General features: G+C 41.5%; 1 protein-coding gene across 1 annotated transcript in view; it reads right to left on the bottom strand.

The window, feature by feature from the left end:
- The window catches only part of man1a1 (mannosidase, alpha, class 1A, member 1), a 178,053-nt gene extending 170,643 nt beyond the window's left edge, over positions 1–7,410 (bottom strand). The window contains exon 1 of the mRNA XM_085246727.1: positions 6,703–7,410. Within this exon, the coding sequence (XP_085102853.1) occupies positions 6,703–7,212 (510 nt within the window). The 5' untranslated portion in view covers positions 7,213–7,410. The remainder of the gene's footprint in view (positions 1–6,702) is intronic.
- Positions 7,411–17,427: the final 10,017 nt, after the last annotated feature.

Genomic DNA, 17,427 nt, shown 5'->3' with positions numbered 1-17,427 from the left:
ATCAGAAATGTATCTGGTCACCGCACCGAGGCGATACCGACTTCACTTCACAACCTCACTTGAATTCTCCAGGAGAAACTGTATGAATTCTGCCTATATTTTAATAATATCCTATGACCCCCCTACTCTGCCTTCAAGTAGAGTTAAAACTTCAAGTAATAGTTTTAACCTTTCTAAATAAGTTTTCTAGCAGAGCCCTAACTCCTCATCTTCCTATACAAATTTAAATACTTCAGCTTAAGGTGTCTGCTGATAACAGTGGCTCATTTTTCCAAAGTGAAAATGTGTGAACCTTCAGATATGGATTATGAGGCATTATAACGTGGGGAATGGGCAAGACAATGTGTTTGCCATTAGACGAGGTTTGCTGTATATACAGGGCATGCATATAACCAGCAGCTGTCAAAGATTTTGCTTTTCAGTTGGAGAAGTCTTTTTAGAGAACAGTCTGAGTTCCAGCACTGATACCTTGCACATGGTTTTATGAATAGGACGACATGTCCTTCAAACTGTCATGTGATGTATTTGATCTGTGGCTAAATTTCTGCCTGTTACTGTTCAAATGTACTTTGACCTGCAGTGTTTAAGCTGTATCCACATGCTTTTCCAGTCCCTGCTTTTTTGACATTCTCACACAAACTCTAAACAGTGCTGGGAGAATCTAGTTGGAACAAAACTTGCAGTCACTTTTTCTCACAGGCGTTACTAGAAAGAGTCAGTTTTATTAAGCCTGTGGTTTCCAAACTTTCTGTGCCCAAGGCAAAGCAAATAGCATGCCAAAATGTACTCACAGCCTTTATGTGATCTGACACGTGTTCAATTCTTCTTTTGATTATATTTCAGACAGCCCCCTTGTAGAATTTGCACATAGCATGACAACTGCAATTTGTTTTTTGCAAGCGTGTCACCTCTCCATTAGCATATACAGTACTTTACTCGTCTCCAATACATTATTAAACATTTTCACACAGTCCAATAAATAGTCTGGCTGCCTCTGGTTCAGCCTGAGCTCTTTGTTGAAATAAGCCACGTTTCTTTGGTGTTGATGAGTCACCTTATTAGCAGCAGCTAACCTCTCCTGTTAGGTGACATACTCGTTTGACTGGTTTGACTTGACACACATCACCTGAAGCCATATGAGAATGCTCAAAGACAATGGTCACACAATTTGGAACCATGAGTTTAAACACAGGAGGGCAGAAGGCACGTGACTGCCACTTCCTATTTTTGGACAATTACCTGCTCCTATGGATATAATCAGGCATCATGTAGGCCTATTACAGGAGAGTTTGTAGGTGAAACACTGTGTTTGTGTGCCTTATCAAACTGATACAGAAATTTGCATTCTTATGTGCAGCTTTGCCTAAACTAAGGCTGTGCTCACCTTTGCACAAACCATTTTTCACTGGTAGAAAAAAAAAATGCTTGGACTGTTTGGGCTAAAAAAGCAGCTAAAAATGTCTTTTGAAAGATAAAATTTCCACAGTACAAGATGCAAATAAATGCAAACTGTTGCCTCATCCTCTGTCTTTTGAAACTTAAAGAGACGGAGATGGCGTTTTCCCTAATGTTTGTGTTTGCATAACATTGTACGGGGGAGGGCACAGTATGGTGCACAGAATGCTGCCTACCAACAAGAGCTGTGGACAATATGCAGCTCACTGCAGACTGGGAAATGGCCTCTTTACTCTGACACAGTCATAACAAAACAAAAAAAGAAAGTGACTCTAAACAGTCTTTTTATAATTAATGTTATGACACGTTAACTATCATGTTATACAGGCGACTGCACTGCGGGAGGACCAGCTTTAGCTTGTCCACCATCACCGATAATTTTTTGGTTTTTGAGAAACAATACATCCAACTACTTCTTTCAACCAAAGCAGTTAGAGAGCTGACAAGTTTAAAAGCTAAACTATGCTTAAACAGCGTCGTGTAAAAACAACTTCAGACGCTGTGAGCTACAGAAGACAGTGCTGGCAATAATGTTAAAAACACTGGTTTACACATTCACCTCGACAGCATTATAATGTCTAATATATGTTGACATCAAATCAAATCGAACAGAATAAGAAAAATACCCTCAATCTTTCATTATACTTTCCACGTCCACTACGGCCCACTCAGGTATGAGTGACAAATTTCATCAGAAGGTAAGTGCCGGGTGCCTGCTTGTTTTTTGTGTACGCGCGGAGTTACGTGTGGAGAATTTGCATTGCAATCCACAAACTAAGCATGCACCCCAGGTGGTGGACTTCAAAGAAGTATAACAGGAATGGCTACTTGGCCATCAGGTCTCCAGCTGTCCATGTCCACAGCAACGCATAATGAAGGCTTCAAGCTGCATCTTACCTGTGGTTAGCCTACGTCAAAGGAAGTGCAGAGCACACGGGTCAGCAATAAGCCCATTAACTCAACCGCTAACAAGAGTTTATTCAATGCATTGCCAGGTTGTGTTAAAATACAAATGTAGAAAATACATTTCTCATTCTTCATAAAATCGCAAGGCGTTCCAGGAGGGGACTTTCCTGCAAATGTTACTGAAATGTTATCCAATTAATCTTGGTGAAGAAATTGTTATTAACAGAAAAGTAGCTTGCTATGTGAAAGCCCGGGGTCCTGACAGTGGGGAGGCGGGGTTCTCCAGAGAGCCTGATTTGAGTCAGACAAACAGATTGAGCTGATTGTAGGATTGTGGCGGTCACTCCCAACAAACTATTTATCCTTTACAGAGCGACCCATGCTGTATGCGCTCTGCCCATCTCAAACTCAACATGCGCCCGCTGACACGACAGCTCAGTGCAGGGCTGATCCCTTGATAACTCGATCAGATGGTGAAGTTTAGCTGGGAGATAGCAGATCTCAGATAATTTAAAAATCCTCCACATAAAAAAGAAAAAAGCACAGGAGGTCACAAAAGATCATGGGGTGCATGTAAGAGTGTGTTTGGTCAGCAAATTTACTGGCTTTACAGAAATGGCAGAAAGATAAAAGTGTGATCTGTAGAGGAGTTCAGCACAAACCTGGAGACCTGTGTGGTCCAACTGTACTACGTGAATGGCTAAAATCAACTCAGAAATATCTAGAAGGGCGCTGATACAGCACATGCCCCACCGTGAACAACGCATCCATCCATCATCTTGGGCTTATCCTTATCAAGTCGGTGATTCTCAAAACCAAACTGATGACTGCTTCCTTCATCTGTGCTTAAATTTCATACAAATCAGCTTCATATTTGTTATGTAATCTTTAAGGATATTAATATCTCTGAAGCCACTACTACAGTGTAATAAAGGTGTGATAGGAGAAAAAAAAACTTCTTTTTTTTTTACTGAACTTGTTAACTGTCAGCTACTGCTGGAGGTTTCAACTCAACAGTGGTGATCAAAGAGGCTTCTTTCAGCTGCTCCCTTTAGGGGTCGCCACAACAACCATCTCTTCCATCTCCCATCCCTTGCAATCTCTGTTACACCGACAGCCGGTTCTGCATGTCGTCCTTCACTACATCCACAAACCTCCTCTGTTGTCTTCTTCCATGTTCAACATTTTTTTTCTCCAATATATTCCCAATTTCACATGCTCAAACCATCTCATCGGTACAAGTACACATCTAGTCAGTACACTTCTTTTGAGTTCTTATAAGCCTTTATTATATATGCCACATGCTTTTTTCCATGATGAGAAGCCATAAAGCAACTATTATGTAGTGTTGTTTTCTAGTTCAAAGGAAGGCTTCTCCCAGAAGATTACAATATGTTTATTAGCCGCTTCGTTAAAGTTGGGGTTGGTGAAGCCTCACACGTTTGCTTTTCTGCCTTTTTTTTTAATTTTTGCAACACTATGAGTTACAGAAACTGAGATTAACATGCATGTCTGGGTGAGATCTAAAGTGACCTCCGCTTAGCCTCAGTCTACTCATTTAACAATAAAACACGCAGCTGATTTTGTTTTGAAAGAAGATCACAGCTCAAAGTCTCTTACTGCCAAGCAAACAGGAGCTGAACTCATGAAGAAAAAGTTGCATTTTACTGCTTGAAGCACTACTGGATCTTTTTATGATTTACTACTGCAGGTTGTTACAGTTCATCTCAAAAATATGCTCTGAATAGAGCACCTGACCTGAATCAAACTTATAACCATGCATGCAAGTCGACACAGCGTCTGATATTTTCAAAAATGGAAGAAAATAAACAAAGTATTGTGTACAGGACTTATTATTTTTTTGTTATTGAAAACAAAACAGCAATACAATGTGTTACAACTGTACTTTATAAACACGAAAATCTGACCTCAAAACCCCACAGGGTTCAGAACCATTGTGTTTTCAATGGGACAGTCGTGTGCTGACTTTCCCCCCAGGTTATTAAAGTCGCTTTGAAAATCACAGCTGAACTCTAAAGCATAAACATCCATCTGAGATGTTGGAAATGGGATTTAGGACCTCACTAACAAAACACAAACATTAACACGGTATTATTTTGCCTAACATCATGATACTAAGTGCAGGAAGACCGTGAGTACGTGTAAATGCACATTTGGCATGGCTTAGTTTGTAAAGAGAGTGGCTTCTTGTTGACATGGTTTATTTAATGCCACATTCATGTGGCTGATGGCACGACCGCAGGGTTTCTGACTTATTCAATGGTACTTGACACATCTTAAGCTCGGCTTGTCAACCATCTGCAGTACATTGTGTCTTTAATAACAGACAATAGAAAAAAGGCTTTAGTACAGATACAGAGTGATGTATCAATAAAATCTCCTGTTGTAATATGAAACTATGCCATGTTAAATTGTTATGAAGCTTCAGTAAGCTACATCAATGTTAAATGACAAGATTTCATAAACAACTGGTCTCCATACAGTTACTTTAGTGAGTCTGTTTGTTTATTTATTTTTTTGGCCACCGCCAAAAATGCATTTCTCTCTTGAGTAAAGTATATCCCTAAAATATATTTTCATACAACAACCCTGATCATTTGGTTGGTGTTTTTGGTATCGAGGTAAAAACCCTATTATAATTCTCTCCTGAGAGTAAAAATATCATGGTTTAATGTCAGGGATCATTTAAGGAGTCAGGCGAATCCACTGCTGTGATATTTGTATCTGCTAATATTGACCACGGGTCTACAGGCAGAGACTGACTGCAGTGCTGCCTGCAGACTGCAGCAGCCTCCTCAACGACCACCTCAAGGAATAAAACAAAGAAAAAACTACATGCGCAGATATAATTCAGCACCCATAGGATTGGCTTAATAAACTGGAGTCCCCAGACACCGCATGACAACCCTAAAGGCCCCCTTTGTCCATGCCCCAATGTGTCAAAGGAATTTTGGAAGCACAAGGGGACAGGCACTATATTAGTTTGGTACCTTTAACCCCCTAAGAGCTGTGGTGACCCTCTTCCTACCTCTTTGCTCTCCAATGCTTTTGTTTTTATAGATTCTCCCAAGTCTTGGCACCAAAATCCATTTGCATTATATCAAGAAAAAGTCCCTCTTTGGACTTTTCAAAACATGCGTTTAGTGTTGAGATCATCACCTGCAATGCACATTTTCAAAATGACACAAACACATACCACTATCACAGTGGTTTAGATCTGATTTAACGTTTTAGTGAGGATGTTTTAGTATCAGTCGAGCGCTGCGAGGATCATAATATCACAGATGAAACAGCAGGTTGGCTGCTTTCATAAGATGCTGCCTGAAACCACCTCTGTGACTTCAAGGCTGGGATTTCCCCTTATTTCTACACACGCACACTGTGCACTGGCATAACACAATAATAGCAGACATGCTACCTGTTGGTATTTTCACCCTGCTGCAGGCAACAAGGCTAACGTTGTTTCCATCTGCTGTGACAAAAAAAAAACATTCAATAACGAAAAACACAGATGCTGTGACACTACCACTGTAAATAAACACAAGAGCGAATTAAGCTTCTGTTGCAATAATTAATACTATTAATTAGAGAGACGCACACGTTCGTTCTTTATTTAAAACAAATCCTTTTAGGTTAGGAATGATGGAGCTCACTGAAAATCTAGGTCACATAAAGATCTATGAAAGGATGCAAAAGGTGTGTTTTACCCCCCTCTCCCAGCCACCATCCGAGAATATACCAACTAATACCAGTTGATTCTGCACCAGCCCCTGAGAAAGGAAACTTGAAAGACAGGTAGGTCAGCCCGGAGGGGGGCAGTGGATCTCGCAAGCATTCCTGATTTTCCCCCGGTGTAGTGGAAAGGCAAAACGGTATTACTAACTGCGTTCAAAAAGCTCCCTAATTAAACTGCCAAGTACACCGAAGAGCATAAAGAGATCTCTTCACGCGGAAATATGATTAGATAAACATTAACATATATCCTGTGAATTTCGGATATAAGAACCACCTCACAGTTTGTTTCGACTAACTAAAATGATTAATTGTGTACCTGGTGTTCGCCAACTCCCACCGCTCTGCGTGAAGTAAATCAGCGGTTCGGGATAACAAGACTGTCGTGGCTAAAGTTAAATTTACATTTACATTAGTTCTTTTTTGCATTTTATGTGTGTGCCGAATAGCAGACAGGTTGTGAACAATCCCTATAACGTGTTGAGTCACGTTCTCCCATGACTCCAAACAGCCACACGCCAAGGCACATTTAAAATATTGGATTTTAGAAGGAGCTCAGCTTGACAAGAATCCTCTCCAGATCCTTACCTCCTTGATTTTAGCCCGTCTCTCCCTGGTTTCTGGGTCCTGGGGTTCTAGTCCCGTCGCCCCTGGCGGGCGGTGGTACTCTATGAAAGGTAAATTATTGCCATCCTTCGCACCTTTACCCATGCTCTCCTTTGTAACTTTCGCTTTATCAGCTAGAATGTCATTTTGTATCACGTCGGGAAGTTTTTGTAGAGTATCCTTAGCCTCTAACAGAGCCTTTTCGTGGTCTTTCTTGATTTTTGCCAGGAGCCTGTCGTCGTTTCCAGCCGAACCCGCGTCGCTGCTGTCCGGACCGGTGTGGGTGTTCGTTTCGACCGCGGAGGAATGAAAGAAAACTCCGCTGAGCAGCTTGGAGGAGTCCGGAAGGAAGAAAATTGCCCCGAAACACAGGGTTATAAAAGCGCTGAACACTAATAACAAAATAAATTTCTCTGTCAACCTGAAAGAAGTCGGGCTGGCAGACTTCCTATTCGGGGTCGCGGTAAAAGGCAGAAGAGTTGCAACTGGCATTTTCCCCTCTTCCTTTAACAACTCAAACAACACACGAAAAACGATTTCAAATGGGAGATTTAACTAGAGTCGGGCTCAGCTTCGGCTTATTCCGTTCAGAAATCCATCTCCGAGTGATACGAGCCGTGTCAGATGGAAAACAACAGCGATAAAATCTCCTGTGAAAAGTTCTGCCGTGAAGCTTGTGTCCATACCGGAGACTCGCTGCAGATAGAGCGAGTCCAACGGCTCACACAGGAAGCCACGGTAGATGGGCGTGACTGAAAGGCGCGATGACCTAATCACGTTCGTCCCTGTGAGTGGTGGGAGCTCTGATGTGGGCGTGTCCCAATAACTGCGTGGTATAAAGCCGCTGACAGCCTTGGAAACCGTCATTTCTCACTAAGCGGGGAGAGCGTTTGAGTGGAATGTAAAACACGGGATTTTGAGCTTGTTACTTTCCTAAGCAATATACACAAAAGTAGGATTTATTAGACGAAATTCTCCACCATCTCTCCAAGATACAGACAAGTAGGTATGGTATTGAATGAGGAATTTTAAGAATTACCTGAAAGCATCATAAAATGCCTAAGCGCCTCTCTGCACCCACCTCACTACCAACAGCAATGCATAAATGCAACACAACAATGATTAGCTAATAACATCACATACAAAACAACAACAACAATAAAACACCAATACATTTGTACTTTTATTTCTTCAAACATGTTAACGGAGCACATTACTTGTAGTAATAGTTTATTATTGTTGTATTAGCAGTTTTGCATTACAAAGTAAAGTTAAATACTACTTTTGCCACAAGCTAAATTCCTCACTGGCTCATTTGTAAGTCTAGTCCTCTCTAACAAATGAGAAAAGCATATCATGTGACTTTCTGTCTGAACTTCAGTCATGTGATCTGTTAATTTTCACAGGTTTGGGGGGATTGAGGGTGGGCAAAACAATAGCGGCTTTAGGCCCATTAAGACAGATGATGTGGAAAAACCTTATTGACTTTTATGTTTAAAAACCCTAGAATCTCATGTTCTGCATGCCAAAGGAATATATAATCAAAGACAAACATTCATCTTCTCAAGAAAGACTGGCTGGTGTGAACCATGATAACAACCGTCACAGGGCCTTAGTGTTTCTGGTGTATGATAAGACAACAAATGAAGGAACTGCCCAAGAGTGAATGTCCTGCAAAGATCACACCAGGGGTGCAATATGTGACGAAGGTGAAAGAGCTGAAAAGGAGGCCAGGAGAAACAGGAAACACCTGCGGATATGTCTGCAACCTGCTAAAATCTTTGTTCATGTGTCAACTTTAGGACACGTGAACACCATGGGTGTTAATGGAAAGGTACCTCAAAGAAAACAACTGGTCACTAAAAAAATAGAACATGCCCCCGTGTCTTAAATGACCTTGATGCTCATCTAGAAAACATAATTCTTAGTAAAAATCCACAGTGCTTGCAGGGAAAAGGTACTACACACAAACACAAAGCTTCACAGAGGGAGCATCATGGTTTGGAGATAGTTTGTATCCCTTCTATTATTGAGGAAACAATGAATTCAAGAATACATCAAGTAATCTTTCAGGACAATACATAGCTTCGGTCCATGACTTAAAACTTAATGGAAAGACTCAGAGCACAGAGGTAAATCAGAGCAGTGGAAAGTAGTGGAAAATGAAGTCAGAGCACTGACCTTGAGATGCTCTGCCATGACCTGAATAGGGCTATTCAACCAAGACTTTCCTCCAATGTTGATGCACTAAGGCTTTTGGAGGAAGTGGTGGTCTACATTTCCTTTTGATTGTTGTGCAAGGCTTATAAGCAGCTACAGGAAACATCAGATGGTGACAGACACTATTAAAGAAGGCTGCTAACAGGAAACACAATATAAGAACAATGAAGCCACTGTAGAAGTGCTATAAACGCCAGCTGCTCTTTATGGCCATTTGAGGCTGTTCCAAAAGGGTCAGTCCTCATAGATTCCGATTTTTTCCCGTAATGTCAAAATGTTTAAAATCTGGTGAAAGAATTTTTTTTATTAGATTTATTTATTTATTTATTTTACAAATCACTTTCTTAGATTGTCAAGGCTAATGAGCTGTTTGTTAAGACATGGCCACATTTTGTTCCAGGAAATGAAGATGGTTGTCATTATAAAAGCTAAAACAGAGGCTTCAGAACACAGAGTTTACTAACAAGAGGGAAATATCACAGTCACTACATCCATCTTTTATATCAGTCTATTGAGCTGACTTGTTTTTTCCAACGCGCTGCGATAGATTATTCAGCGTTGTAACAAAGACATCAAAAGTACAACCTTTTACGTGTTAATCAGTCAGATTGTTTTCTCTGTTATTGTGACCTGTGTGAATCTTTTGTAATTACCAAGTCTTCTGAACTGATCACTCATAAAACGTGGTCTGATCTTTAGAGAGTTGCAGCTATACAGAGAAAAATGCCAGACTTGTTTATGCAGAAGTGCAGCAAGTGACGCGCCTCATAATACACAGCTGACAGCCATTGAAAACCTCATATAATACATTTGTGCAGGGTACTGATTATTATTCATAGGCTTAACAAATTGGATAAAACCTCAGTCCCGCGATGCTCAAGAACATGCACACATGCATGATTGCACACATAGATTTTTACTGATGAGATCCATGATCTTTGTTAGTCCGTTTTTGAATGTGAGAGATAAATGGCAATCATTTCAATTGTCTCCACTGCATACTCGTAATGGCTTGAGGAACCAGACGGTTATAAAACATGCAATTTAACCTTAAATGGGACTGGAATTAGCTACAGCTAAGAGCATGTTTTATGAAAGAGAGAACTGAAATAATCTATTTTGGATTTCTTCTCTGTTACTGATGTGTGTGCACCTGATTTCAAACTGAAAAGTTCATCTTACTTGCTGGTTGATAAAAGCTTACATTTCTGTACATATCTGACAAATTACTGTCACGCCAATAGGAATCGCAGAGCTTGAGAAGTGGAAACTGTCTGGATTGAAATCTTTGTTAGTATATACCATACTTCACCTGTGGAGAGATGGAGAGTCTAATCTGGGGATGACAGATGTTTGCTGCCATTTTGAAATTCCAATGCTGGGATGACAACTTGTCTAAATGATGACACACGTCCGTATGATTACTTTCTCTCTCCGAGATTCAAGCAGAAAATTAAATCTTAGATGAAATGCGCGACATCTCAATATTGAACTAAGACTCTCTTGTGGAAACGGTTTTGACAACTGACAGTCTTTACTCCGTCACTGCGCGAAGGTTGTCTTTAGCTTTTTCAGTCGCATTTGCATTTGTATTTTTTGATAATGTATGTATCAAAGAAACAACAGCTTCCCAGTGCTGCTGTGGTTTTCTAGGTGAGGAGGAACAAGTAATCCTTTGTTGTGAGGCTGGTTTAACTTGTAGAGAAGGATAAACCCACTTTTAAGGCTCACTCAAAAAAAAAGTCCTCTCTGTACAATCCTACGCAATTAGATCTTAAAGGTCCCTAAGAGTTATTTTAGAAATGAAGAGTTGTACTTAGTTTTTTTGTACTCATTTTCCTTTAACCCCATGGGGAAAGCTGTTCACGTCGACCTTTACATGGCAATTACAAATAGGACGAGGGGCATTTTTTTGTAGTCTGCAATATTTTTCATTTCACATCATAAACTATTGTGACAGCATGTCAACACTGGAGGCAAGCACTCTACCAAATCTACTGATGTCAGCAGTCCCGCATAGTAAAAATCAAAAATAATCAGCTGCAACCCCACTCGGAGAAAGTGAGAAATCTTTTGTATACATATTTTAAGTTCATATGATATGTTAGATGCGTCTCAAAGGAGATAAACACATGAAGCCTTCAAACCAACAATAACTGCGTGTCATTCTTACTGCGCCGCAATGAATTATCGTGTTTGGTAGACATCGGTTTTGAATTTTTATGCAGGAATGAGGCCTTCGCTCCTTTATCGTGATTGATGGGAGAATGAAATTTATTTATCTAAGTCTGCAGGGGTGGAACTGAACCCTGTGAATGTTATGTTGGATCACCTGCTTTAGTGGACTGCTATCATAGAAGATAATATACTCAACAAAATTAACAGAGAAATCTATGGTACAGTATATCACCAATAGCTCATCTTAGGATTGTTGTAGCAATCATGTTTCTTTCTTTTAATTTCACATCAGGCAAAGAAATTCAGATTCCTCGAGTTGGATCTGGTCTGATGTTTTCAGGCCACTTTTTTTCCCTAACTTAAATAACAAGGTTGGGTTTCTTTAGTCAGCGTTTTCCTGAATTTATATAAGCCAGAACTTGTTTTAGTTGTTAGGGTATAAAAAGCAGCCACTTCATGGTTATATACGTGGGTGGATCCCTACAAATACGTGCAAGTAAAAGAGTGGAGTAAAAATTGCTGAAATTGTGACTAAATTCAGACATATTAATGCTGTGAAATTTTCACAGATGCAGTATAGGATCAAAGCAACCATTATAATCAACATCACTATCGTTCCAGTAGTGTTGCAGTGTCTGCTAGTATCCCAGCACACACTGCAACATCCTGTAACCAGCACATCCTTCTTGGTTCAAAGAGCAACAGACACATCTGAATTGTTATCTGTCCATCAGCTGGACCGACAAAGAGGGTGGTGTTCACACACCCAAACTTCTTTTCTTTGAAGGGGGAAGACAGGCCAGGTATCTACAAACATCAATCGAAATCAGATTACAACCCATTATTTTGTAACTTTTCTAGAGAGGTGAGCAGCACATGATCCAGGGAAGGATGGATGACTGAATGCACTGGGTTTGCCCCTACCCACTGAAACACGAGGAACACACTCCTGCAATTGCAGAGGAGATGCAGAAAACAAAGGCAGGGCCAGTGCAAGAGGACAAAGTGGTAACAATAAAAAGATAAATAGGGCTGCATAATTGTCTTCTGTTTCTCATTTTTAGACAATAACTTTAATCACTTTCTCACTCGGTGTGCACTCCAGTTCATCTCCCTACTATGGATTTCTCAAATGTACACTTTTTTTTTTTTGTTGCCTGTCCCGTTTGGATCTTTAGCCATCAGAATTGTTGTCTGAAGGGCAAGAAAGATGCCAAGCGGATCTACTTTACCAACTGAATTATCATGGCCTTGCCATATTGGTCCATTTGATTGATCTTTATTATAATTATGTATTTATTTGATTTGATTTTTGGTTGTTACAGATGGGACAGACATGACTGGGGGATAGGACAGGGAGAAAGAATGAAAGAAATAGAGGGAGAGAAAGAAAAATAGAGGGGAGAAGAGATGGTGAGAAAGGGGGGAAGAAAAAAAAGAAAAACAAACAAAACACCAGGATCACCTGTATGGAGATAAAAAAAAAAACACAGAAGAGAAAACAAACAAAAAAGAGCAACATAATAAATACAACACCATCACAATAAACTAGCTAACAGTAGATAACAGTAGATACTAAATATTACATGTTATTGTGCAGCACGCAAGATCGACAGTAGTAGTTTGTGTCTGTGAACACCTGTGTGGATCAGCACGCTTGTATTCAAAAGGTTTCTCCATGTAACGATCTGCTATGTATGCTTTTTAAAACATAATCTGCTGATTACATACTTGGTTACACTGTGAAGTTTCTTCACACCCAAACAAGGGTAACTAAAACCACATTAAAATACACTGAAATACATTTTAGTTTGTCTATCCATGAATTTCCTTAATCGCTTCTCTTATCCAGTTGCTTAAAACCCACAGTGCCCACTTTTAGTTCACAGAACTAAAAGCAACAACTAGACGTTTAAAAAAAAAAAACTGAAATAATATTTTGTGTTTGCAAAACGTGCCATAATAAAACTCAGGAAATATTCATTCATAAACATTGATTATTACAGTAGTGTATTGGAGTGTCTAAATGGTTGCGAGTCAACTGGTTTCACAGCGTGGAAGTCAGGAAGTGGATCCCAGTGCAGGAATCAGGAGACAGGACTTGAACTCAAAAAATGCTTTTAATGCTGAACTCACTTAAAGCAAAACATATGCTGAATGGGGAATTTAACTGTCATGTTCGGAGGCAATAAGACACAGGGTTCTCAAGCACCAAACGCTTTTTATTGAATTGTAGCAGCAGTGTACGTCGCTACATCAATTTCTGGAAAACACATATACACACCGGTCTCCTAGCGACCTCTAGTGCCTGCCCTCATGGTAGCCTTACTAGGACAACATAAACAGATTTCACAACATCTCCCCCTTTAACAAAAGTACTTTAAACATAAAACAGTGTTGTCAGAACGCAGGACATCACGGGGGTAGACTACCCTCAGTCCTGATAAGGGATTATTCTGCCCTTAGAACATAGAAAGGAGATAGTCCTCAGTCTCTGAATCTGAGAGGTACTTTAATCTCCCGCCCCCTGGAAGTCACTCTCACAGGTGTGGTAGGGTGGAGAGGAGACCCCGAGACAGGGATTGGCAATGTCTGCCTTACTGGTGGTTCTTGGGAAGCAGCCGCCCCTTTAGTTGGAGTAGTCGGTGTAGCTGGAACAGTGCTCTGCTGCTGCTCCTCAGGATCAACGGTGCCTGGGACAGGCTGAAGGTGTCGTCTGTTGCCGCGAGTCACGTTCCCATTCGCCATCTCCACCAAGTAGGATCTCGGCTCCTTAGACTTACTGATGACCTTAGCTGGAGTCGTCCACCCCTTTTCCCCGTCAAGCTTCACTACAACATCCTGGCCTGGGAGAAGCTCAGGAAGTGGACGAGCTGAATGTCTGCGGTTGTAGAAGAATCTGTAAGAGTCCTTAGCTGCAGCATCTCTTTGGCACACCGTGTCCCTATTGACTGGACTGGGCAGCAATGTCTTTTCGAATACTGGGACGGTGGTGCGGATTTGACGTCCTGTCATAAGTTGAGCTGGGCTTGCACCGGTTGCTGCAATTGGTGTAGAGCGGTAACTCATTAAGGCTAAGCAGGGGTCAGGCTGTTTGAGAATGTACTTGGCCGTTTGGACAGCTCTTTCAGCAGCTCCATTTGACTGGGGGTAATGACGGCTCGACGTAGTGTGGGTGAAGCCATAACTCAGTTTGAAGTCTTGGAACTCCGATGATGTGAACTGCATCCCATTATCACTGACCAGTTCTAACTGGATGCCCCATCTAACGAACATGTGTTTAAGCTTGTTAATGACCTGTCTGCTGGTTGTTGTAGAGAGGGAAGCAATCTCAACGTCTCTTGAAAAATAGTCAACAACGACAAGAAAGTTCTTACCCTCAAGCTAGCAAAGATCAGCTGCAATCTTTTGCCAGGGGCCATTGGGCAGAGGAGTAGTCACGAGAGGTTCCCGTCGCTGTGTAGGCTTGTGCTCTCTGCAAAAGTTGCATGACCTCACCTTATGTGTTATTTGAAGTCCAATGTTGGGCCACCACACTGTTGATCTTGCGCGCTCTCTACATTTAGTTAGTCCTTGGTGGCCTTCATGTAATTGGTCAAGGACACTGGGTCTGAGTGCTGTGGGAATTACGATGCGATCGTGGTAGAGCACTAGACCATCTGATTGTGAAAGGTGGCTTCTGGCTGCATAAAAGCCTTGCAGTGGTGAGCTCTTTGCCATTCTCCGAGGCCACCCTTGTCTGGTGAAGATGATTGCTTTTTGAAGCTCTGGGTCCCTCTGTGTAGCTCTACGAATTTCCTCCAACTTATGTGACTTGATAGGTTTGCTTGTCACTACGTTGCTCACATATGCCTTGACCTGGCTGTCTGTCTCGGACGGGTAGCATCCGTGCAGTGGATGTCTGGAGAGTGCGTCCGCCACCACTGACTGTTTACCAGGAACATGCTCAGCAGTAACATTGAATCGCATCAGTCGCATCAGCAATCTCTGACATCTCAGTGGCGTTTTATCAAGGTCGTATGAGTTGATCAAAGGCACCAAGGGCTTATGGTCAGTTTGTAGACGTACATGACCCATGCCTTGGATGTAGCGGGTAAAACGTTCGCAGGCCCAGACAGATGCTAAACATTCTTTTTCGATCTGCGAATATCTCTTCTCTGCGTCTGTGAGCATGCGAGAACAAAAGGCAACAGGCCGTAACTCCCCATCATTGTCCTGTAACAGTGCAGCACCCAGGCCACAGCTGCTGGCGTCCGCACTGACAACTGTTGGTCGGCCTGCATCATAATAACAAAGTGCCGGTGCAGCCACGAGCATTGCTTTTGCTTTGTTGAATGCTTGCTCCTGAGGCTCGCCCCACACCCATACAGTCTCTTTTTTGAGTAGATTGGAGAGGGGGTGCAGCACCGTGGACAGGCCTGGCAGGAATTTTCCAACATATTTCCACATTCTCCATCCCTAGCTTGGACGCCACTCGAAAACGGGAGAATCTCTGCCGCCATATCGGCCACTCTGCCGGCTGTGTAAAGTCGAACGGCTCTGGAGGTCCAAATTTAGCCATTTCTTCGTGTAACTCGGCGTGAAGTCCCCACTTCTGACACCATGTCATGTTCGGAGGCAATAAGACACAGGGTTCTCAAGCACGAACCGCTTTTTATTGAATTGTAGCAGCAGTGTACGTTGCTACATCAATTTCTGGAAAACACATATACACACACCGGTCTCCTAGCGACCTCTAGTGCCTGCCCTCATGGTAGCCTTACTAGGACAACATAAACAGATTTCACAACATTAACCAACCCTGATTATAACAGAGGGCAAGAAAACACACTAGCATGTGGGAGGGCATGACAAAGGGCAGAGGGAAACTCAGACAATAAATAAACACCAGGTAATTAGGGAGATGGGAAACATTGGAGCATAGGGCACAGCTGCAACGAATCCGGACAACTAGACACGAAAGGCGAAACTCCATACGAAGCACACAAGACACGAAACTATCAAAATAAAACGGAAACTAAACACCGAAATACAGACTCAAACATCCAAACCTGACACTACTAAATGGTATAACAAGACAGGACAAAGAGAGACCGGTCAGACATGAGGACACAACTGGGGAAACAGAAAGGGATCACAAAAGGAGATAACCAAGACACATGGACTTAGCTGGAGCATTTCATGAAATGAATATGAACAGATTACAAACAGAGGATAAAACAAATAGCATAAAGGAAAATAGCAACCTTACTAATATTACAAAATAGAGTCAAACTTAAACACCCTGGGTTCAAGACCTAGCGACCCTGCCAGCTGTTTTTTTTACTGCAATGCCTGTTCTGAACTTCTGAAATCTTGCCCCTAATTTCTTTGAATGAAAAAAATAAAGATAAAAAAAAAGCTAGAAACTAACTTAAAACTAATGCCATTAAAAAACAAAACAAACTTATGTAAAATATGAAAATATACTCTAACTGTGGCTCTGAGGCAAAGTTTGGTACAATTGGTGGAGGATGAAAGCTACTGTCCAAACTATGTTCCTTCACTTGTTTTCTTAGTGCCTCCACACACCTCATGCCATTATATAAGTATGAATCATAGCAGTTGGCACAGAGATGCTGGTGTTTTCCGTGTGGCACTGAAAGTCTCTGTGATATCAGAGGAAACTAAAGGGAACCTAAAGCCTTTAAAGTCTTTATTTCTGCTGCATGCAAAACCTGCGAAAACAAGTCGAAACGTTTATCTGTCTGTTTCAGTTACTCATTTAATCTGGATCTGGATCATCTGGATCACAGCATAAAGCGTTATAATTGAATCTTAGTCATTGTCAAATATTTGTTTAACTCTGGCTGAAGGTCACAGTTTGATCTCCAGTTTTATTTTCCTGCATAACAGCACTGTGGCTCAGGGCTGTATCTCCTCGATGTGTGTTCATTATAATTGGCACGGAAGCTTCAAATGAGTTGGAGATTTTTTTAAAATAAACTAATATTACTAATATTGTTAGCTCAAAGTGCCCTGAGAATTCACTGTCAGCCAATTTGCTGATGTAAAATAGGCCATGCAGTCATCACCCAGCTGTTTGATGCCTCCTTCTCTCTCCCTTTCTCTCTCTCCACAGTCCAAATATAACCTCGCCCCAATCTGATTTAACCACTGTGGTCTCATCCCCGGGGCAAAATGGACTCATTTGCGTGAAGAGACAGGAAGGGAGAAACAGGAGAAAGCAGAGAAAAGGGAGTACAGAAGGTCCTGTGGAGAAGAAAAGGATGACTTTAGAGGATGGAGGGTTATGTAGGGTGGTAGTGA

Source organism: Mchenga conophoros, linkage group LG15 (genome assembly GCF_057382185.1).
Source record: "Mchenga conophoros isolate Kocher_MC1m ecotype Shallow Benthic linkage group LG15, M_conophoros_male_GT1.1, whole genome shotgun sequence".
In the NCBI taxonomy this organism is placed as follows: Eukaryota; Metazoa; Chordata; class Actinopteri; order Cichliformes; family Cichlidae; genus Mchenga; species Mchenga conophoros.
This window is presented reverse-complemented; position numbering and strand designations above follow the sequence as displayed.